At 40.4% G+C, this 24,254-nt stretch overlaps 1 protein-coding gene across 2 annotated transcripts in view; it reads left to right on the top strand.

Annotated features, from left to right (window-relative positions):
- The window catches only part of ADCY2 (adenylate cyclase 2), a 242,188-nt gene that overhangs the window by 109,109 nt on the left and 108,825 nt on the right, over window positions 1–24,254 (top strand). For both annotated transcript variants that reach the window (XM_029054073.1, XM_029054074.2), the window contains exon 4: window positions 20,140–20,289. In XM_029054073.1, the coding sequence (XP_028909906.1) occupies window positions 20,140–20,289 (150 nt within the window). The remainder of the gene's footprint in view (window positions 1–20,139; window positions 20,290–24,254) is intronic.

A 24,254-nucleotide genomic window follows, 5' to 3' on the forward strand; every position in this document is an offset into this window, starting at 1 on the left:
GGGCTGCATGGAGCAGAGAAGGCCCTGCGTCCTTCTGACTGCCCGGTGTGGTCCATCACGGAGGACAATACAGATTCTAATGAGGGCAATTTTAGGCTTCTCCTTTCTCAGTGACAAAGCATTGATATGTGACATATGGGTCTGTAGGAAAGTGCTCAGGTTATTACTGTTTTCTGGTTCAGTGGGTAGTGGGAACCTGAGAAAAATCTTAGCTACACTGGAAAAGGAACATTCCGGTTCTAAACCCTGCACTTAGAAAGTGTTTGGAGAAACCCCCTAAGGAGAGACAAATACTAGGTAAGTGTTCTTCAAATGCCGTTGAGTCATTTCCAACATATAGGATCTCCATGGACGCACCCTCTTCAGAATGCCCCACCTTTGGTCATAAGGTTGTGCTGTAGGTGTTTTTTTAACTACATATCTACACAGTAATAGTATGTAAGACTGTATAAAAACTTACAGTTAACATTCACTAACCCCAGGGGTTACTGTTTAGATATCACCCTTGCAGTGCACAGTCAGTAGCGAGAATTTCTTCCCCTAAAGAAATCCATTATGTTCGCAAGGAAGCTAAAAATCCCATGACTCTCTTCCTGTTTCTATTATTCAACTGTCCTGCAATTTTTGACCCAGATACTGGAGGAAGGAGGAGGAGGGAGGTGGAAAGGAGAGATGCCAAGCTGCAGTGGCTTCGCTTAACCCCTCGGCAGTGTCGAATGACTGAAAAAGCCCAAGACAAATGGGAAGCGTGGAGACTAGAAGAACGGATGATCAAATATCTGAGGCTAAAAGCATAGTATCAGTGAATGAGCAGGAGTTGTTGCCAGGTGTACAGTCATACGGACCCTATTGTTAACCAGCATTCATTTCATCATCCCTCTTCCTGATCTACAGTTGTGCTCTTTATATGAAAACGTCTAAACTTGTATTTCCAATTGTGATTATCACTGCACATTGACCCGTAGCCCAAGAACTGTTCAAAGTACTTGAGGCTCATTAAAAATCGAATAACAATAGCAATGATAATCTTGTTCAAAAATGTCTGAAAGCTTTTGAAATATAAAAGTCCGTCTAATTGAACTCTTGGTATTTGGACCGTTATATGACTCCAGATAATAATGACTATCTGAGAAAACAAATGTCAAATGCCCACAATCATTGACCCAAATCAGCCATTGATCCTCTATTAATGAGCAATGCCTGAAGCAGAGCTATTCTTATGAAACACAAATGAAGAAAATGTAAATGCCAGGACTTGTGTTCTAGACATCGCCTCTTTAATATTTCCATGGTATTTTCAGAGAATTAACCCCCTCTACCGAGTTCTTTTCTGTACATTCCATTTTTCTTCTAATAAACTAGCTGTAAACTGATTAAGGACATTGTTATAATGAGAAGACCTACCCAAGGAGATGGCAGTGATGTGGGGGGAGCAAAGTAAGTGGAGTTTGGCAACCCCAAGGCTCACTGGGAAGAAAGGAAATCAAACGATCAATCCATCGATCAATCAGGGGATGTGTCAAACATGATTAATTTGTATCTAGATTAGAGCAACGTTTGACACATAGTAAGCTCTTAACAAATGCCACAGTTATATGAGCCTCCTCTGGGACAGGAACTTTGTCCAACCCGAGTCTCTTATACTCATCCCAGATCCTGGCACAGTGCTTGTCACAGAATAAGCACTTAATAAGTACCATCATTATCAGGATTCTTATTAGACCAGCATAATAATGGTTTCAGATCGTCGTTGAGCATAACACTGGAGCACACAGGGGACCCAAGTTGCATTCTATAACCCAACTGCAATGCCATCTCATGGGCTCATACCCAGAGAGATCATGGGGTGATGCTATAGGTCTTTGGGGGGGTAAAGCACTGACTCGTCATCGTACCACAGCATAGACCTTTCTGCAGAAGAGTCTTTGGCCGCTCAAGGGGAGAGTTACCTGTCATTCGAAGCCCCTGGCTTTCACCTGAAGAGGTGTGTTGTGTGTTCTATAATCTGTGAAATGATGTCGTATGTCCTAGGATTTGTGAAAGGGAAACGAGCGGATCCATGTGCTCAATTAGAAAAAGGAACAACCTTTTTTCTTAAGAGATGTACATCGATGTATATGATTCTGTAGAAGGATAAATGCTAGGGTACGAGGTAAAGTTTTGTTTCACAACCTTGAAAAACCTCAACTAAATCCAAGTAGGTGCTATTTATTGATGTGCTGACTGCTTCTCTAAGCCAATTATTTGGGACATTCGGTGCGCTATTTTAAATTGCCCTGACTCTTTCCCTTCTCTCCTAATTTGTTTCCTAGACTCCTTCAAGGCAAAAGCTAAGTGGGTTTGCAAAGGACCACAAAGCTTTTCCCTAATCAGTTATTACCATTATCCTCTTACATTGAGAACATTGCAATATGCCTTCAAAACATAAATAACAAGCAGAGACACCTTCTTTGCCTGGGTTTTGCTTTCCTCTTTCGTTGGTGCTCAATAATCATTTTTTTTTTAACAATTATTTATTTCTGCCCACCCACACTCATGAGCACACAGTTTTGCACACACACTCATAAAAAAAATATATTATATAGACGGATGCTTATGTACAAGGAGATACTTATATAGTCAGGCATGAACACTAAACAAACGATAATGTACATACCAACATGTTCATGGCTGCTCCTACAGGGACACAATATATACTGATATCCCTACCCATGAAAACAAGCAAACTGTGGCAGGGACTGTCTCTATCTGTTGCCGACTTGTTCGTTCCAAGCGCTTAGTACAGTGCTCTGCACATAGTAAGCGCTCAATAAATACTATTGAATGAATATTCCTGTTCAGAGACACTTCAGTAGCTTACTGAGCAAGAGATCCTCACCTCTATAGTCAGCGGTATTTTCAGAGCACTTACTCTGTGCAGAAGGCTGAAGAAAACAATACAATAGAGTCGGTAGACACAATCTCTGCCCTACACTGTAGTGGGGGAGAAAACTAAAGGTGTGACAAGAAATAAGAGAAAGAGCAGTGTCAGGAAAGAACGCTGTCAAGTAAGTGCCAGGTAAGCATCAGTTGGCCCAGAGTTTCGATGCTACCTCATTGAGGAGAAGGAGGAGAAAGTGAGAGGTAGAAGAGGAAAAAATGATGCCTCAGTTTTCATATAGCGAGATGTTCCAATCAAGGCTCATCTGATTAGAAATGAAACATGGACCACTGAAAATTTGGTGTTGTGAAGAAATCATGCTTAACACAAACTATACCTCTTAATAATCAAGGTAATCCCTCTATTTGTAATGTATTTTTTTAAATTTTGAGTGTTTAGTGTTTCGGTCAGTTAGTACATGCAAGTCTAGTTCACTCTAAAGCACCGTGGCTTAGTGGATAGAGCACTGATCTAGGAGTCAGAAGATCATGGGTTCTAATCACACTTGTCTGCTGTGTGACCTGGAGCAAGTCACTTCACCTCTCTGGGCCTCAGTTACCTCATCTGGAAAATGGAGCTCAAGACTGTGAGCCCCACGTGGGACAGGGACTGTGTCCCGATTTACTTGTATCCAACCCCAGTGCTTAGTACAGTGCTTGCACATAGCAAGCGCTAACTAGCTTTTGAGCAGGGAAGCAGCATGGCGTCATGGAGAGAGCACAAATAGACTACTATTTCCCTTCATACTTCTCTTTATCAGGACCGCGGAACTATTCTTTACACTGAAAAAGACAGTTGCATGGTAGCATTTTCCTCTAGTTTTTCTATCCGCCATTCTGAGTCTTGGGAAATTTGTCAAAGCGAAAGTTGTGTTAGCTAAAAGCCTTCCTTTAAAAAAGAATTCACTGAATTATGTAGGTGAAACATGAAATTTATGTGGTAATTCAGTTGGAAAAAAGTCTTTGTTTATCAGTTTTGCAGGGAACTCCAATTCACACCTGTTTGAGCTCAGGGTTTGCCCATTATCCGCTCTTTGACTGGAAGGAAGGTTTTTGCAGCTCAACCAATAAGGAGTAAAATATTTCTCATTATTAACCTCTAAGGGCCCAGATTCGCTTAGTACAGTGCCTGGCACATAGTAAGCACTTAACAAATACCATAATTATCATTCACCAGCACCAGAAAATAGACTATCTCAGATGTACGCCAAAATGAAACTAAAATGTCTGTACTCCTTTAAAAGCTGTATTAACATAGCTTGTTTCTTTGCCTTTTAAAGGACTTTATATTGCTCCAAAATTAATCCCATTTCAACTTGGTCCTTACAACTGAAGCTGGAATAAGAGTTGGCTGATACTCTAAGGGACAAGAATTTTTTTTGGAAAGGAATTTCGCTTGAAAACGTATGTTTTTGGCCTGAATCTGAAAGAGGCGAGATGAATGTTAAGCAGCAAACCAACTTGCACAGGAAAGTGCCTGCTGCCAGATTAATGCTTCTGCAAACAGACAGGCCCCTCCAATCTTTCCATGAACTATAATAAATGTAGAATTAGCATTGTTTAGGTAAATGTAAATGTTCTAATAACATTTCAGTGTGCTGGTGGACAATGTTGTAATTTTGCATGTGGAGTTAAGAGGTGAGGAAAAGAGGTTAAATGATATGTCGAAAGAATTATTTAGTTGGAAACCTGAGCAAAATCGTGATTCCTTCACTCCTATTCACTATTCTCTATTTAAGTGAAATTATTTTATAATCACCATCGATGGTATTTGATTGCTTACTCTGTGCAGGGAAGTATACTAAGCATTTGGCAGAGTATAAGAGAGTTGGTAAACACGTTCCTTTAGAATCTACCATTAACTAGAGATTATGTCCAGTGCATACATCCTTTGCGGTCATTCTTTGTATGGTATTTGAAAGTTGATCATCTTCCTGTGCACAGGGACCAGAGTCAGGAATCTGTTGGAACTCAGAATTTGAGACATAGATTAAATCGATCATTCTGCACCCACAACGTGGAGCGCAGTTATGGGTGTTTCCCAGGCAACACTCAGAAATGAGAAATAGTCCAATTGCTCTAGATAGGATTTAATGAAACAATCAGTAGAGAACGCTGAGGGTAGTTAAAATTGCTGGGATGTCCTGATAGTCGTATATAAGATGTGGTGAACCCATCAGTTGTTGTTATGAGCAACCAAGGAAAATTAACTGCAGAATCTGGGGACAAAAAAATTAAGGAAGCTGTAAAGTCCCCATATGATGGCCTAGAATGAACGAACCGGGAATGCTGGTTATGCCCCAAATGGGTATCCTTTGCATGTAGAAAAGGGAAAGTTATCATTGTTATGCTTTTTTTGGTATTGGCCCTTGGGTAAACCCAAGAGAGATACTAAAGGATACTAAAGAATGAATGATGGATAAAGACTTTTCTCCCAGTACTTACCACTTATCCTGCCAGATCAGTTCAGGAACAAAAAGCACTCTGGAAAATTGAAAAGAAAAATGGTTGTGGCAGAGTCAGTCAGTCAGACAATCGTATGTATAATCCAAAGGTAATTCAAGACATAAACTGATGAATAGGAAGGGGGAAGCCAGATTGCATTTCCTACCATTCCTCTGCCTCCTAGAGAAGGCTCAAGCAACAGTGTGAGTTAATTATTAAGGGTTAGGATTTGGCTTTTGTTTCAAGAAGGAAAATAGAGATTTTCAGGTCGGGAGATGGACAAAACACATTTCTAGTGGCCAACCCACACTTGATATATCTTTCTGTTTCCTCCTTGTGGAATTCTGTCCACAATAAGTGCTCAATAAATATCACTGATTGATTGATTGATTAAACAGCAGCCAAGACTGTGATGAGAGCAATAGGTATCTCCTTTACCTAGATAAATGCAGCCTGGATTATAGCCTGTTTTCTCTGCAGAAAATAAATAGAATTAAGAAAAACCTTCCCTTTTTAAAAAAAAATAGATGGTAACCACAGATATAGCCTTTAGATAGCAGGGACTGTATACTTAGATTGCATATTCCCAAGTGCTTGATACGGCAAACAGCGGTCTCAGTACATACCAAGGATGGTTTCAATTTCCAAAATTTGGGAAAATAGTGGTCCTTTGAGTGTCAGAATTAAACCATAAAATGTCTCTGGCTTGCTTCCTCACCTGTCTGTCTTCTTGTATTTCTGTCATCCTCTCATAATGCCAATCTGTCCTTCTATCTCCAAAATCTGGTATAGATGTAATGGTTAGGAGATCTGTTCTTTTTTTTTTTAATTCAATCTAGATTGGCTAGGTTTTGGGGTTTGTTTGTTGTTGTTTTTTAACTTGGACATTTGGGACCAATTTAATTAAAGTTGTTCACGTCTTTAACTTTGAAACCATATCCTGATGCACACTGACAAGAGCTCTATAATGAGCTTTAGAAAAAAGAACAAGCCAGACTAAGGCAAACGCAACTTCTGCCTCAGGCTTTAATCAGTGAATGGAAATCAGCCTCAGCTAACAATGACAATCTAAATGAACGTGATGTCTTCAAACTCCCACAGACAGACAGTTGATTCCACTGTAAAACCAAAATAAACATGTTCTTCTGAAGGAACATTTCATTTGTGAGGCTAGTGTAAACATGGAGAGTCTCGGGTTAATAAATTTCCTTTTCCCAAAAACCTTTGTCATGTTATAATAAAGAAGAGCTACTTTATATACCACTTAGAGTCCTTCACCTTTGGAGCCTTATACAGTTGAAGCCCCAAGGTGACAACAGAGGGGAGTAGACAAGGAGACTTAGAGGTTTATGGAAACTACTCAGTTGCTCTTCCTCCTTAGCCCCCTGATAAAAAAAAAACCTCAGAACCAATCAATCATTTATTAAATACTTGCTGTGTGCAGACCACTGTACTGAACGCTTAGGAAAGGCAACCCAGTAATATAAAAGACATGTTTCCGGACCACAGTGAACTTACAGTCTAGCGGGGGAGACAGCCATTAATATAAATAAATAAGTAAGTAAATAAATAAATAAATCATGGATATACATGTAAGTGCTGTGGGGCTGGGGAGGGTGGTGAGTAAAGGGAGGAAGTCAGAGTGTTACAGAAGGGAGTGGGGTAAAGAGGAAATGAAGGCTAAGGGAAGGCGTCTTGGAGAAGATGTGCCTTTAATAAAGCTCTGAAGGTAGGGAGAGTAACTGTCCGTCGGATATGAGGGGGGAAGACATTCCAGGCCAGAGGTTGCCGTTGAGATAGACGAAATGGAGATACAGTGAGAAAGTTAGCATTAGAAGAGCCAAGTGTGTGGGATAAGTTGTAGTAGGAAAGTAGTGAGGTGAGGTTGGAAGGAGCAAGGTGATTGAGTGCTTTAAAGCCCATAGTAAGGAGAATCCATTTGATGTGGAGGCGGATGGACAAACACTGGAGGTTCTTGAGATGTGGGAAAACATGAACTGAATGTTTCTGTAGAAAAATGATCTGTGCAGCAGAATGACATATGGACTGGAGTGGGGAGAGGCAGGGAGGATTCTAAGAGGACTGATAGAGTAATCAAGGTGGAATCATCAGTTATCAGAATCTTCAATAGGTAAAGAGAGTAACCCAAATTGCCTTAGAGAAGTTGGCTGGTTCGAGCTCTGCTATAACACTATTTTATTTGTTCACTACAGGTGAATAACAGCCAAATTTAACAGTGATTTTTCCACCAGGGCACCAGTGCCTAATCCAGGACTTTTTCACCTGAGTTTAGCAATGTCACCTACACGGTGGAGATGTTTGTGGCTTTTTCTTTTGTTTTGTTTTTGTATTTTTTTATGGTTTTTGGTAAGTGCTTACTCTCTGTCAAACACTTCAAAGTGCTAGGTAGGTACAAATTAATTAATTAGGTTGGATACAGTCACAGTCTAAGTAGGAGGGAGAATAGATATCACCATTTTACAATTGAGGAAAATGAGGCAGAGAGCAGTTAACGTGACTTGCCCAAAGTCACACTGCAAGCAATTGGCAGAGCCAGGATTAGAACCCGGCTCCATCAGACTCCCAGTTCCCTGCTCTCTGTATTAGACCACACTAGCAGCTTCTCGTATTTTCTTTGACTACACTGTTCAGTACAAACTGTTTGGATTTCTATTCAGCAGATATTTTCCTGCATCCTATTGCTTTGTTCTGGGATGAAAATCATCTAAATATTATCTCAATGAACACTGATTTTAATGGTAAAGTTTAATGACAAGATCTAATCCTGAAGCAATCTGACTACCAGCAATGATAAGAACAGTGTTGCTTTAGGGAACATTAAATTCATCCCTAAATGGATAAATTGCTAGGTTGATAGTTCTTACATTTAAATTGAATTGGATGATTTTTTTAAATACAATTCTTAGACAGCTGGGATGACATCACTTATCATTGGAGTGAATTATAATGTGATCATTCTGAGACCATTGTTATGACTGAGTGAAGCTGTCTTTCATTTAGTTAAGAGTAAATGAAGGGAAATGGAGTGTATAATATTTATCAAGTCCATCAACATGTCTTTTGCTGTCGATTATAATACAGTGCTTGAGGAAGAGAACCTAACTGTGGAAAGTGTGGAAAACTGAAAAGAGTTTACTTGAACATTCTCTCTGGAGTCTGAAATATGGTGTACTGGGCTCCGTTCTGTGTGATTTGGGGATGGGAACGAAGCAGAGTTGGATAAAAAAAATGAGAGGTTTATCCATTTTGAAGTAATAAAACTGATGAGAAATATAAAAGAATGAAGGGAAAAGAGAGTCCTATAACAAATTCTGTGGAAAGCCTCATGGCATATGTATCAATGAGGATTTCAGCATCAGCCAAGGGATAGATGATTGGCTCAACTTAAAAAGAAGGGAGACTTGAGATTTGCGGTTCCTTCCATAAACTATTGGGAATGCTCTATTTTAGCAGTGCTTTTCCATAGAGAAATGCACACCATATGTTCTGTGCCTTTGAGAATGTACATTCAGAAACAGTAGAAAAGGTTGTCATCCTGATTATCCATTCCTAATCTGTTCTTGCTATTGCTTCTAAAATCATCTTCCCACATTCATAATTTCAACCACATTCCTCCAGTCCTCCAATTCTTCCCCTTTGCCTTCTAAATCAAGTAGAAATAATGGATTGTAGCCTTTAGCTTCTCCACCGGTTTAATTGTCCTCATTTCCTGCTTCTAATCCTCTACCTTAGCCAAGGAAGCTTCCTACTGTTACTCACCTGTAACCTTCTCCGAAGGTGTCTTAGTCTTCACTTAAGCCATCCTCAAGAATTGCCAATTTCCAATGGAAAATCACAGCCCACTCTCAATCTTTTTTCAATCTCTCTATCCCAACGCATTTGCTAGATTATTTGTTTAGGGTCCTATTCATCTTGATTTGCCTCTCTTGTTTTTCCTCTTCCTCTTCTAAATCCTGAGGAAGGAAATGATTTCTATTTTTTATTCTGTGCCCCAGCTGCTCACTACAGTGTCCTGTGGTCCATGGACTCTTAGGGCTTTTGAGGGTTTTCTAAATATCAATCACACAGGTCTTGGCCTCCTGGAAATGTGTCTGTTTATTGTTATATTGTACTCACCTAAGTGCTTAGTACAGCGTTCTGCATGCACTCAATAAATGCGATTGAATTGAAATAATTTTCAACAATATAGCTAGTTTACTAAAGGCATATATAACAACCTTATATTGCATCTGATCCTTATTACTGCATTTACAGAGTCTCGTTAAATTATGCATATCATTTCATAACTTTAGGGAATGAGTCGTGCGTATGGTTCAGGCTAAACCAAAGCAGGAGTTTGGAGAGTGTCTTTCTGGTTACAATCTGGAATGCAACAAGAGTAAGTGCTTGTAATTTTCTCAAGACTAGTAAACTTTAGCATTAGTTAGCAACTTTGTTAGCATTCTTTAGCACGCCCTTATAGAATATGGATGACAGATTTAGTCTGAATTGAGTTTCTTTATATGCATTCTGCTTCTAGACTAACCTAGCCCTTGCATTCCTATTTCTTATGCTGTGCATACATATTCCTTGTCTGGCTCTTTCATCACACTGATTGCCTATAGAAATCCCTGAGATATGCAAAATCTCTGCAGGAATCACAGCATTTCCTTTTATCTGGAAGTAACCAAATGACTTTCAGACCAAGGTGATCTCCTACATCTGATTCTTATATATTTTGAATCCATCCTCTTCATTTCCTTTTATAACATTTTTTACCTAGAGTATGGAAAGCATGTAGTCTTTATACATTTAGACATTATATTAATATCTAGAGTGATGGAAAGTGCCATTTTTAGTGGTATTTGGTAAGCGCTTATTTTATGCCAGGATCTGTACTAAGTTACAAGTTAACCAGGTTGGACACAGTCCATTTCCCACATGGGGCTCACAGTCTTAAGCCCCATTTTACAGAGGAGGTAACTGAGGCACAGAGAAGTGAAGTGACTTGCCCAAAGTCATGCAAAAGGCAAATGGTGGAGCCAGGAATAGAGGTCCCTCTGACTCCCAGATCCATGCTCTATCCACTAGGTAATGCTACTTCAAATTTTAAGTTTTTATACTAGTTGAAGCCTTATAGCAAAATGAAAGGTACTCATTGTAATGTGTACTTGTTATGTTTAAAGAAAATCCTATATCTTTGGGTATGCAATTTTTGTTTTCCTTTATTCTAAATACTTACATAATAGTTAAAGGAATCAATTTAAAATGTCCATTTCCTGTAAATCAGTAATATGTCACAGATTCATTAGAAAATTCAGGATTGAACAGATTCCACTGAAAGCCAATTATCCACAATAATTGGGCCCCAAATTCATTCAGGTAGTCAAATGTTTGGCTAATCAATCAAAATTGGATTGATCTATCTTGGACAGACACATACCCTATTTTGTTTGGTCATTAGGAATTTTATTGAATTACCAGAATGAGCTTTTCAAAAATGAGCTTTCCACAGTTCTACAGCTTTACTTACCCCAGAACTGGTCATATAGCCTGCATTTCCCTTTTCTTCCAAATTCATTTAATTAATTCATTATTCATTCAATCACATTTATTGAGCGCTTACTGTGTGCAGAGCGCTGTACTAAGTACTTGGAAAATGAAGTCTACAACAGGCTCACAGTGTAGAAAGGGGGAGACAGACATGAAAACCAGTAAACAGGCATCAATAGCATCAATATAAATGAGTAGAATTAGAGATATAGATGCACACCAGAACAAGTAAAGCAGGCATTAATATCGATAAATAGAATTATAAATATGTACATATATACACAGGTGCTTGAGGGGTGGTAGAACAAAGGGAGCGAGTCAGGGTGAGGTGGGGGGGAGCGGGAGATGAGGAAAGTGGACCTTACTCTGGGAAGGCCTCCTGGAGGAGGTGAGCCTTCAGTAGAGCTTTGAAGGGGGGAAGTGCAATTGTTTGGCAGATGTGAAGAGGGAGGACATCCCAGGCCAGAGGCAACACATGGGCTAGGAGTCGAGGCTGGACAGTGAGAAGGTTAGCGGCACCAGAGGAGCAGAGTGTGCGGGCTGGGAAATAGAGAAGGGAGGTGAGGTAGGAGGGGGCAAGGCGATGGAGAGTTTTGAAGGCAATAGTGAGGCATTTTTGCTTGATACTGAGGTTGATAGGCAACACTGGAGATTTTTGAGGAAGGGGTGATGTGCTCAGAAAGTTTCTGTAGGAAGATAATCTGGGCAGCAGAGTGAAGTATAGACTGAAATGAGAAGAGACAAGAGGTTGGGAGATCAGAAAGGATGCTGATGCAGTAATCCTGTCGGGGTAGAATGAGTGATTGTACTCATGTGGTAGCGGTTTGGATGGAGAGGAATGGACAGATCTTGGCAATGTTGTGAAGGTGAGACCGGCAGCTTTTGGTGATGGATTAGATGTGTGAGGTGAATGAGAGATCGGAGTCAAGGACGACACCCAGGTTGCGGGTTTGTGAGACGGGAAGGATGATAGTGCCGTCCACGGTGACGGGAAAGTCAGGGAGAGGACAGGTTTCTCTGTTCCTGATTTCAGACTACAATCTTAGCACAAGATCAAGGTGTGCTTTCCTTCTCAAGGTAGAGTTATCCCTCAAATGTTCACAATATCTTCAATAAACAAGAAGGGCCGGTTTTCCTCTTTTCCTTACTAGAAAAACTGAAGCACAGTCATTTCCCAGTTCATTTTCCCCAGTACCGAACCCACATCTGAAGACCTACATTTCTCATTCCAGTTCAGAGGGGGAGACAGATGTTAATATAAATAATTAAGACTATATAATTTATAGATGTGTTCATAAGTGCTGTGGGGATGAGGGTTGGGCAATATCGAATGCCCAAAGGTCAGTGATCCAAGTGCATAAACAACACAGAAGGGTGGGGAAAAAGAGGGCATAATCAGGGAAAACCAATTAAGATAAATGAACTCTGAAGAGGTCTCGTGGCTCTAGCCTTGCTATTGGTCCGGTAGAAAGAACACTGCTTGGGAAATTAAAAGATCTGGGTTGTTTATCTTAAATCTACTTTCATGTCTCTCTTTACCACTAAATTGTAAGCTACTTGAGGGAAGAGATCATGTTCATTCACTCTACTGTAGTCTCCAGTGTTTAGTTTCATGCTTTCTGCACACAGAAAGTGCTCGATATCTGACCTAGTCAATTTGTAACTCTCTCTTTGATTAATACAATCCTTGGTGTACAATGCCCATAGTAAAAACTCAATAAATACCATTGATTGAAACTCCTTTCGGGACATCTTCCTGCATTATCCAAGAATTTTATTTAACGAGCAGCTCATTATTTTATAAAATTCATTGGACTTGGTAAATTTAGGATCAAGGATCTGGTCCTGGCGCCACGGTGACATTTCCAAAAATGCTCCATACTCTAGAGACACAGCTTTAATTAGGATGGTGATGGCTTTGTGGAATATCAGGTGGATATCATTAATGGTACCTTGGCAATCTTAGTTCAATAGGCAGCAAATCTGGCATCTCACTGCAGGAAGATTAATTCCACTGAAATGAGTTGTCAGCATTATACAGAGTTTTAATGGGAAGCTTGTTCCTTCCTAAATATAAGAATAATTTAAATGTTCTTTAGGGACTTTCAGAGTTGCTGACTGTTCAATAGTACTTGGCTGGCACCAACAAGGAATAAAAGTAGGTTTGGGTTCTATAAAGGAATAGCTTCCCCCTTTTAAAAGCCATCTAATTAGGTAATTAGAGCATCTCCTGAATACTAATTGAAAACTATAGATTATTTCCGAGGGCAAACCCAGACTCCGTAAAAAGGTTCCAAATGTTAGAACACACCAATCAGGAAAAAAAAAAAAATTCTGGCTCTTCTGCTTTAGCTCAATATTGATTTGTGAATCTGAAAGTCCCAGGAAACATAATATGCCACTTAAACACTGACATGATTTCCCTCCAGCCTACAAAAGAAGGTCCGTTATGACCATCCAGAGAGGAGAGATTATTCTGGTAATGGTGAGAGTCACATACACCTAGAAGGAATAAAAGGAAGTGCAGGAAGATAAACCTGAATTTGCTGGAAAAAATAACATGGGTAAGTTAGAGTGATTCCATTACCAAGGTAGAAGCGTCCATCTTGGACTTTGTTTGGTAACATCTAATGTGACAAGGGAAGAAAAATTAATATTTCAAAGCAAAATTAAGAGTAAATCCCATTTAAAATATAACAGAGCTGGTAGACATGTTCCCTGCCCACAGAGAGCTTACAGTCTAGATGAGGGAGACAGACATTAATATAAATGAATAAATTATTAATTCAGATAAGATGCCTGAGCTACAGGAACCTTACAGTCTAAAGGAAAATCCGGAGGACAGGCATCCTGGGAAAGGATCGAGAAACCATCAGGACTCTAGAAAGGTGCTCAGTTTTTAAGTAAGAGAATAGTGCACGGCATCTCTGAGGGTGCTGATTTTCCCCTTCAGTGGTTCAGCAGCCGGAAATCTGATTGCTTAAAGACTTTGCCCTGCTTAAAGCCGTTACCTTCCTATTATTTCTTTGCCCTCTGAATGCACTTGGCTGAGGGCGCTGGCTGCAGTCCCTAAAGCTCCGAGAAAAGTGCGGCGCTGCTGAGCCGGATCCTCTACTGCTTTCTGTGGCTGTTTAACAAGCATTCATTTTCTCCACCCTGCAGTTTTCAGGCAGTGACTTTGGAGGGTTGAAAAATGTTTCTTTGACTATCTGAGGGATACATGCAGCACCTGTTGGAAGAAAGAGAGAGAGAGGAAGAGAGTAGAGATGACCATGATTGTCAAGTTTGATAATGGAAATGTTTGTAATATTTATTCATATATTCAATTCATTCAGAAGCAGCGTGGCTTAGTGGAAAGAGTACAGGCTTGGGAGTCATAGGACATGGCTTCTAATTCCGGCTTCGCCACTCGTCTGTTGTGTGGCTTTGGGCAAGCCGCCTAACTTCTTTGGGTCTCTGTTCCTCATCTGTGGAATGGCGATTAAAACTGTGAGCCCCATGTGGGACAAACCAAAAACTCCTTTGAAAAAGAGGATCGTAGGGAAAAAACCCTAAACTTCAAAGTTCAAAGTATAGAGGAACTGGTTTTGTCTACAGTTCCCAGAGGTCATGATGGCATTCCGGGAAGTATACAGCTTCCCTTCCAATTGTGGGAGAGCACATCCACAAATCCAGGGCTGGGGTAGATGTTTTTCCTTAGGAATTATTTGATTTTTTGTGCTGTGTTAAGTGCTGTGCCGGCCAGTTTGCTCCCCTAGGACCCACTGACAAGAAGGCCCCTGTGGTATTGATATGGCATTTGTTAAGCACTTACTACTTATTAAACACTCTACTAAGCGTTGGTCTAGATACAAGATAAGCAGATCATACACAGTCCCTGTCTCACATGAGGCTCATGGTCTAGGAAGGAGAGAGAACAGGTATTTTAACCCCACTTTTTACAGAGGTAACTGAGGCACAGAGAAGTTAAGTGATCTGACTAAAGTCATCCAGCCGATGAGTGGTAAAGCTGGAATTAGAATTTAGGTCCTCTGACTCCCAGGCCACATGTGTGCTATCTATTAGGTCATAGTGTTTCTCTGTCTCTCTGCTTAAGCTATACCTGAGCTTAAGGTTAAAAAAAAGAAGCTAGAGTGTGCTAATTTGGGGTTATTGAAATCTAACTCATTTCAGTCACTTTCCCCAAATAAGGCAGTAAGGTAGTTTATATGGCCAAGCTCATGGTAATTGGCTTCTTTAATAAACCAAGCTGTGCATTTACTGTTTAAAACCACAGGGGCATTCTCAGTTTTGCTAACTTCCATTCTTCTTTTTTCCAATGGGTAGTAGTCATCAAATCTTGACTATGACCATTATTATACTTGGACATCCCAGCAGTAATTTGATTACTGGGGTCTTCACAGAGATACGAACTGGATCCTGGCTGGAATTTTTAGACCAGCACCTTTCTTGGATTTCTCTGAATATAGCACAGTCACCTTAGTCCTAGTTTGGTATTCTACAGGAAATCTTGTGAAACAGAAAGTTGAGAGTCTAATAGGAGTAATGTATTCTAGATTGTGTTTTAAGAAGATAATCTGGGTAGAAAAGTGTAGGATTGCTTGAAGAAGATAGAAGGCAGAATCAAGGAGATCACTAAGAAGAGTGATGCAGCGGTTCAGCAGAAAGGTCATAAAGTAAAGATGGACAGGTAAGTGGAAGAGGAAACGTGCTATCGTCCAACAGTGAAATGTTGAAGCTGATAAGGTAGATTTGGGAACCATCAGCGTAAAAGTCATAGTTGAAGCTATGTGTGCACCTGAAAACCCCACCTCTTCCAATCAGCCTATCCTGATTTAGTTCCCAGCACAGAGAAACAGTCAGATCATATAAATTCATCAGCTATCTCTAGCAGAACTGAATATACTTACGCTCATCCTCTACAGTTTTGCCAACAGGGAGCTTGCACTCTTAACCGGGAAGACAAACATTAAAACTGTTTACAAGTAGAGTGGTCTACTTAAATAACTGACTAGACATATTAATGAGTGCTAAGGAGGGAGTAAATAAATGCATAAAAGCTAGACTTGGCTGAACAAATGATATCAATTCATCAGTCACTTAATGGTATTTATTGACTGCTTACTCTGCAGAGTATCCTACTAAGCACTTGGAAGAATACAATATATAAGAGTTGGTAGACCCTTCCCCGTTCGCAAAACGAGCTAGCTCAGAGTACTGGGAGAGTGAGAAAAGCTTGTTGGAAGAGAAGGGATTTTTGAAGAGGTTTCAGATGAAGGGAGACTGTTTCTACTTCGCTAATGTGGGACAGGAGTTCCGAGCCTGTGAAACGGCTTCTTCAGTTCTTAGATCTTTTTTTCACCATCCTTAACCACTGGATCCGTGTGTTGCAATTTGTCTGACTCTGAATCCATCTGAACAATTTGAAGTGTGATATAATTTGCTGAGATATAAATAGACTATAATTTGAGTTGCAATTGCTGTATTTCAAAGGTAATAGGTACCATGTAACTATACTTAGAGTGGGTGGTGTTTTAGCTAAATACTTCAGAGAGAAACTCGGCAAGAAGTACAGAAATATTTATTTTGGATGGATGCCATGATATATTATGACACGGTTACATCAGCAATAAAATGTGTGCAGGAACCTGGATATGGCAGGCTCAATCCCATTTTTGAATAGCATCCAAGAAGTAGGAAGATTTCTCTTCTGTCGAGCTACATCAGTGACTGTGCCGTTTAGATGTCTATATCGTTCTCCTTTCCCCACCTAATTCTCCACACTGGCAATAACAACAACAAAAAAGCTTACAGTATGAAAAGGACCTACTTCTCTCTCCCTTTCTCTCTCTGTTTCCCTTTCTCTGTCTCCCTCTGTCTAGTTTTTTTTTTCTATCTCTCTGTCTCACTTTGTCTCTATCTCCTCTCCCTTTATTTCTGTTTCCCTTTTTCTATCTCTCAGTGTCTCCGCCTGGTTTTGTTTCTGTCTCTTTTTTTCACTTTGTCTCTATCTCATTGTCTCTGTCTCTTCCTGACTCCGTCTTTCTTGTCTCTGCTTTTTACGCTGTCTCTATTTTACTCTGCCTAATCAATCAATCATATTTGCTGAGAGTTTCTTGTATAAAGAGCACTGTACTAAGCACTTGGAAGAGTTCAATATAGCAGAGATGGTAAATATATTTCCTGCTTACAGTGATCCCTGTCTCTTCCTCTTACTCTGTGACACTAATATCACTCTGTCTCTCTGACTCACTCTGTCTCTGTTTTCTCATTGTGATTTTGTCTCTGTCTGATTCTCCTTTCAAGAGATAGAGTGATTATTCAGTCCTAACCCCAAATTTGAAATGCCCAAGCTAAGTATTACAGGTTCGGATCTCTGCCAGGTTATTTTTGCCTTTCATTCTTTCAAGAGGACCTATTTTCTCTAAGGTTTAATTTGTGGAAAGACCTTTCTAGTAAGATCTTAAAACCCTTCCAGACTCATCGGTATGCATGGCTATTAAAGAGCTCACAGTTCTCTTCTGTATAAGCCAGTGGTTTTCCCAGGTATCCTTCAGCGGCATTTCTCCCTGGGGATATAACAAGAAGCTATGATCTAATTGCCCACCTGGCTCCCCTAGTCTTCCACTGAAAGGCAAATATTTTATATTATACTATGTATGCTATGTACAGATTAATAAAGGTCCTGCTGGATGAGGGTTTTCAGTGTAAAAAATAGAATATTCATTACCAGTGTTCATGCTTCTCTTCATAGGAAGCTAGAGGATTCTGTTCTCATGATGCGTACTTCTGTAAGAATGGCATTTAAAACCAAGCTATTGAATCCTCAATTCAGATCCCTTGCGTTGTTTCCATTTTGGTCTTGAATTCTGAAGTCAGTCTTCCCATGCCCTTCCCTCATAAACCTATTAGAAGGACTTCTCAAATCAGGAACTCCTTCTGATTTTTCTCTAAAACATCAAGACATCATCTAGAGTAATGTGTCTCCTGACAGAATTTAATGACATAATAGAGTTCAGAAAGCATGAAGACGAGGTAGGAAATCAAAATTAATTCATGGACGTGCAAGTTCACGGTGTGTCTGCAAGAAACTTTAGTGCAATCACAGATGACACTGCCATTCCCAGGGGCCATGTTTGTCAGATTATTTCTACCTGATAATTTGCTCATCTCAAGCAGGAGTGTTAGCTTATTTGTCAGAATTGATGTTTACGTAAAGCTGTGTACTTGATGAATATTCATCAGTTAGCCTCTGAATCCAGTTACTGCTTTCTCTCTTCATTCACCTGGGACATAGTTGTTATTTTGGTATGCATTTGCGTAGTTAGTATCCGTTTGATCCTTCAGTCACAAACACTGCAGGCTCCCTCCTCCTAGGGAGTGTAAGAGTAATAGCTAAGGGAGCTTTGAAAGGAATGGTGTCATTGACCATGATGTAAAATGGATTGCATGTGGACCTGGAGTATAGTTCCCTAGCCCATTGTGAGATAATGCTTAAATATTAAATATTTAAGAGGTAAGTAATCAATTAACTGCCTAATCTTAAAATTTGGAGAAGCTTGTGAGCCTATTTTTTTTTTAAAAAAGCATGTATGTATGCATAGAAAAAAAAATTACCGTGAATCCTCAGCACCAAGGACCTAAAGAAATCAGGCTAGGAATAAAGAAAATAAGACAAGAATAACAAATGTGGATTTTAGAGATTTACAGGCACCGACACAGCATAGCTAGTAGTACGACTGCCTAGGTCATCGCTATGAGAAGAGCAAGTGGAAATTATCCAAGCAGGTAAACAGTTTTTGGTGCCAATTAGAAATACAGATGTACATGTGTGTGTGTGTGTAAAAGGTTCATATTTTCGATGTGGGCTCCAAGAGGTCTGGTCAACATAGAGCTACTTTGGTTGATGTTCTGTCCATATTTAGCTACCCTCAGCGTAATACTCTGTTCGATAAAGCGCAGAAAACCACCCTGAAGATGTTCCCTTAAAAGAGCAAAAAGGAAACCTCCCTTGATTTTACTGGCCCCAAAATCGTGGGCCACAACATATATATCATATCTGTCTTATCTGTCTATCTAGATCCAGTAGAGGGAGAGAAAGAGACAGAGAGTATGTTTGTGCAGATCTAGAGGTTAAAAATAATGACAGATCTCATAAATGAACAACCCGTACCCTGGCCTGGAACCCCTTCCTCCCTCCCTCCCCAATTAGTGAGGCTACAACATTCTCCATCTGTATTTCAACTCCGCTGTTCCATCCATTCCTGCCGGGGCTTGGAGGCATCAATCAATCAGTGGTACTTACTGCGTCCTAACTGTGTGGAAAACCACACACAGTCTCGTCAGGACTATTGCTGCTAATTAGCCAGCGGTTTTTCCAGTGGTGCTAATTAGCCACTTTCTGGTCTGGGAACTGGGTTTAGAACAAGCTCGTGGCCTCTCGGCAATTCTGGAGTGTGACTTCCTGTGTCTAGCAGTATGGCAGCAGGATTTCCAGTCTGGAGGCTGGAATTCTTCCGCTGGACTCCAATTCCTATTAATCAATTAATCGATGGTATTTATTGAACACTTAATTTGAGTAACACATTGTAAAAATAACAATAATAATAATAATGGTATTTATTAAGCACTTACTATAGGTCAGGCACTGTTCCAGACACTTGGTTAGTTAATCAGATTGGACACATTCCCTGTCCCACATTAGTTCACATTCTAAGACAGAGGGAGGTTGGGTATTGAATCCCCATTTTACAGATGAGTAAACTGAGTCACAGAACTTCTCTGGGCCTCAGTTACCTCATCTATAAATGGGGATGGAGACAGTGAGCCCCATGAGGGACAGGGACTGTGTCCAACCCAATTATCTTGTATCTCTCCCAGGACTTAGTACAGTGTCTGGCACATAGTAAGTGCTTAACTAATATCACAATTACCATTAACATTATTATCAGGAAATAATACAGGAAATCATTAGCAGTACCAAACTCACTCAACTCAAACTCAAATACACAGCCTGGGAGGACATCACAGTTCAATATTTTAAATCCCAAATGTAAAACACATTTAATGGCATCGACATTTGAGGTGCAGAAAACAGGAGAGAATGGAAAGTCAAGAATAGGGAGCCGCATCAATTAGAAGATACAAGTGCCCGATAGTGTAAATATGCCAGTTGTGACTTTGTTCTCCTTTCAGCATCCTGTCCTCACTTTATTCCTTTAGATCCTGGCAAACGTCATCATTTTTATCTGCGGAAACCTGGCAGGTGCATACCACAAGCACCTTATGGAACTTGCTCTTCAGCAGACGTACCAGGACACCTGCAATTGTATCAAGTCCCGCATCAAGCTGGAATTTGAGAAACGTCAGCAGGTAAACTAACTCTTTGACCTTTCTGGGTTATGATTGGGCTTGTTATAATATTATGTGCAGTAATGGCATTGATCAATCAATCCGTAGTATTATTGAATGCTTATTATGTGCAGATCATTCTACTAAGCGCTTGGGAGAGTAAAATATAACAGAATTAGCAGCCATATTCCCTACCCATAATGAGCTTACAGTCTAGAAGGGAAGGCAGACATTAGTATAAATAAATTTATATCAAGTAATTTTCCCCTTGGAGTCCTGGATTGCCTTATATCTGAGAACACTGTCTCTTGTAAAAACTATCCAAAGGGAAATGCATTTTTTAGCATTTCCCAATTCACTATAGAGATTCTTTCAAATACAAGCTCTTTCATTTTTAATTTCCCCAAACCAACATTTAAAATGCGGTGAAGATGGGAGGTAAAGGACTCGTATTTAGTTTTACGAGTGATTTTTCTGGTCTTGGAACAATCAGAGTGTTAGTAGTATCCCTGATGGAACTATGAATTCTTCGGTCTCAATCAACACTTCATTGTGTGATGGTATAAATGCATATCGCATACTTAGCCTGAAAATAGATCAGAATACAAATGTGATTGAACATGTCTTACCCACATTTTAAACTTAGTTCAGAGTTTTGTTTTCATCAGTGACATAATAATAAAATTTGTGGTCTGTGTTAAGGGTTTACTATGTATGTGCTAAGCACTGGGGTGGATACAAGTTTATCAGGTTGGCCACAGACAGTGAGCCCCAAGTGGGACAGGGACAAAGTTGAAGGGGAGAATGGGAATTGGATCCCCATTTTGCAAAAGAGGAAACTGAGGCTCAGAGAAGTTTCAAGATCACACAGCAGGCAGTTGGTGTAGCTGGGATTAGAACTCGGGCCTTCTGACTCCCAGGATCCTGCTCTTTCCACTAAGCCATGCTGCTTCGTAAAACATGCTTCCTGCTTCCCCAAAGAACCTTGCCTCACAGATAACTCCCATCATTATTGAAATTTATAGAGCATCCACAGGGTCTATCCATCAATCAAAGTTATTTATTGAGTGCTTACTGCCTGAAAAACATTGTTCTAAGTGCTTAGGGATGAACAGTAAAATAGAGTTGGGAGACAGTGCCTGGCCCTGCATTAGACATTCCTAAAATTCATAGTAGTGTGGCTTAGAGGGAATGTCAGTGCTTAAGGAACTTAGAAATTTAGCCATAAATCTTAGAAATAACCAGTGAAATTCAGTGAGCTCCCCAAAGGTGTCCTTGACAAGACTGTAGAATCATTACCCAGAAAAAACGGTGCCCTTCTTCTTGAGATCTCAGTGAGTTTGCAGCGGTAGTGAGAATGCCCCTGTGATTGAATATAAAATAAGGATGGGACAGGATAGGGAGCAGCATGACCGAGCATGGGAGTCAGTCTAATCCCAGCTCTGCCACTTGTTTGCTCTGTGACTTTGGGAAAGTCACTTACATCTCTGTGCCTCATCTGTAAAATGGGGATTAACGTCTCTGTGCCTCGTCTGTAAAATGGGGATTATGACCGTCAACTTCATGTGAGACAGGGACTCTGTCAAGCCCTATTATCTTGTATCTATCCCAGTGCTTCTTACAGTTCTTGGCCCAAAGTGAGCATTTAAAAAAATTCCAAAAACTATATAAAAATTTTGAAAAAAGAAAACAGCACTGCACTGGTCTCTGTAGCACTTACAGCACTTGGAAAAGGTCAGTGCTTGGATTCTGTTAAAATGAAGAGGAGAAAAGAACAGTGAAATTTACTGTGCATCAAATCACATCTGTCCCCGAAGCCTTCCCTGTTATTCTCCCATCTCCCCTATCCTGTCTTCCCAAATACACTGAGCCCATAAAGCTGAAGTATCTGTTCCGCCACCCGCACCCTCAGCAATTTAAACTTTATCTTGAAACTCTGTTGCTTTCCCCCACCTATAATTTACTCTAGTGTCTGTCTCCCCTGCTGGGCTGTAGGCTCACCTGATGGTAGCGATTGTGTCTATTAAGTCTATTGTATTCTCCTAAGTGCTTAGTACAGAAGTAAGTGCTCAGTAAATAAAGTTGATTGAATGATTGATGGATGGAAGACTCACTTCCTTGGCAGAGGAGAGCAGGCAGATGAGACTGCGATTAGATGTCTGCACTCTATTTTCCCATAAAGTTTTTGAGAACCTGAGAGACTGTGTTGGAAACATCTACTCCACTAGTCCACTAATTTCTTAACAGTTTAGTGTCACTGTACTCAGATGTCTCCAGCAATTTCCTTACACACTTGTCTTGTTTCTTTTTCCCTTTTTGCCCTGCAAACTTTGGGGAATTACCAGAGCTACACAATGATATTTTATGCTCAGTCCTAGGGATGCAAATGCAACAGCTCTTAACCCCCGCTTCCATTACTGCTACTGCAGTGTCCCACCCCTCACGACCACCCACGTTTAAGTTTCCCAAACTACCCCAAGCTTCCCTGTTTTTGAGGCAGACGAGAGGGTGGTTTTGCTAATAAAGAGAGCCTTAGAATAAACTGTAGTTTTCTCAAAGATGCATTTTTATGGGGGACCTTGCCTCATGAGCAGAACGTGAAAGAAAAACCAATCCAAACTTAATTTTCACATGTTACTGGGCAGCAAAACCAATTCACAGTGGCAGTGCCTGGTGGGCCGGACATTGTTAACACCATCTCTCTCACAAAGTTCACAGCATCTCCTTCATTTTAAGGGTGGGCCTTATCTATTTTCTGATATCGTCCTTGGAGAGACTTGGCAGTCTGCCTATGTAAAAAAGGCCTCAAACCTGACATTCCCTTCTAGCTGAGATGAGCTGATGCATTTCTCCCTGGAATGTAACAGCGATCATTGCTGAGTTGATGAGGCATTGATGCAGAGTAAAATGGGCCGGTCTCTTTTCCCTTCGGGCTGAGCATGTCTTTCTGCGTGAATGAAAGACATATTTGCTTTTGATATGATGACAAGTCCCTGCCTTCTGGGTCCACAACTGTTAGAGACTGTTCCTAGCTTTTTCTATTTAGGGACTAAGAAGCTAGCAGGTTTCATTTTTCCTTAGTTGCAAAGTGTGTGAAGTGTGTTTGTGTGTGTGTGTGTGCACGCATGTGAGTGTGAGAGAAAGAGAGAGTGTATGCTTATAGTTTGCCATCGTCGCACACCATTCTTCTCCAGCTTCCAGTCAATAGCAATTGCTTCCCTGGTAGTTGGAGCAATTGATCAGTTTGTAGAATAGTCTGAAGAGTAGCCTACATACAGCTAGAGTGAGCTCCAAGTCAGGTGGAAATCTCATCCTGGAATGATGCCACATTAAGCCACAGTTCGGGAAGTTATTCAGGGAAAGTAGCCCCCCCCATCCTTCCTCATCCAACACTTTCCACTTTATTTTTTTATGGCATTTGTTAAGTGCATACTATGTGCCAGGTCCTGTACTAAGTACTGGGGTGGATGCAGAATAATCAGGTTTGCATGGGCATGTCCCACATGGGGCCCACAGTCTTAATCCCCATTTTACAGATGAGGTACCTTGGATGTCTTGCATCCATCTCCCCATCTAGGCAAGAGGACACCTAAATCATCCCAGACAGATGGTTTACCTATTATGAGAGAAACAAGGACAAATCCACAGTCACTGGGTCCCAGTCCCATTTCTGAGAACCCTCAATGTTTATCTGAACGAATCCCCATTTTATCCCTGCTAGGTCCCTTAAATTGCAGGCCCCTGACTGCATCGTCTCCAAAATGGTGTTACTTTTCTGTTTTTCAGAAATAACGTATTCCTCAACAGTTCTCACCTTTAAGGGAGATGACAGTGCTACATTAAGTTCATAAAAATGAAGGGAAGTAAAGGACTTTGTATAGTTCTGTAGATTAAACAATATTCCTGTCAGCCCTAGCAGTTTTGCTTCCACTGCTAGAATGAGCACGGTAGAATGATTAGCGGTGTTCTGGTGAATCATATTTGCG

Source organism: Ornithorhynchus anatinus, chromosome X3 (genome assembly GCF_004115215.2).
Source record: "Ornithorhynchus anatinus isolate Pmale09 chromosome X3, mOrnAna1.pri.v4, whole genome shotgun sequence".
In the NCBI taxonomy this organism is placed as follows: domain Eukaryota; kingdom Metazoa; phylum Chordata; class Mammalia; order Monotremata; family Ornithorhynchidae; genus Ornithorhynchus; species Ornithorhynchus anatinus.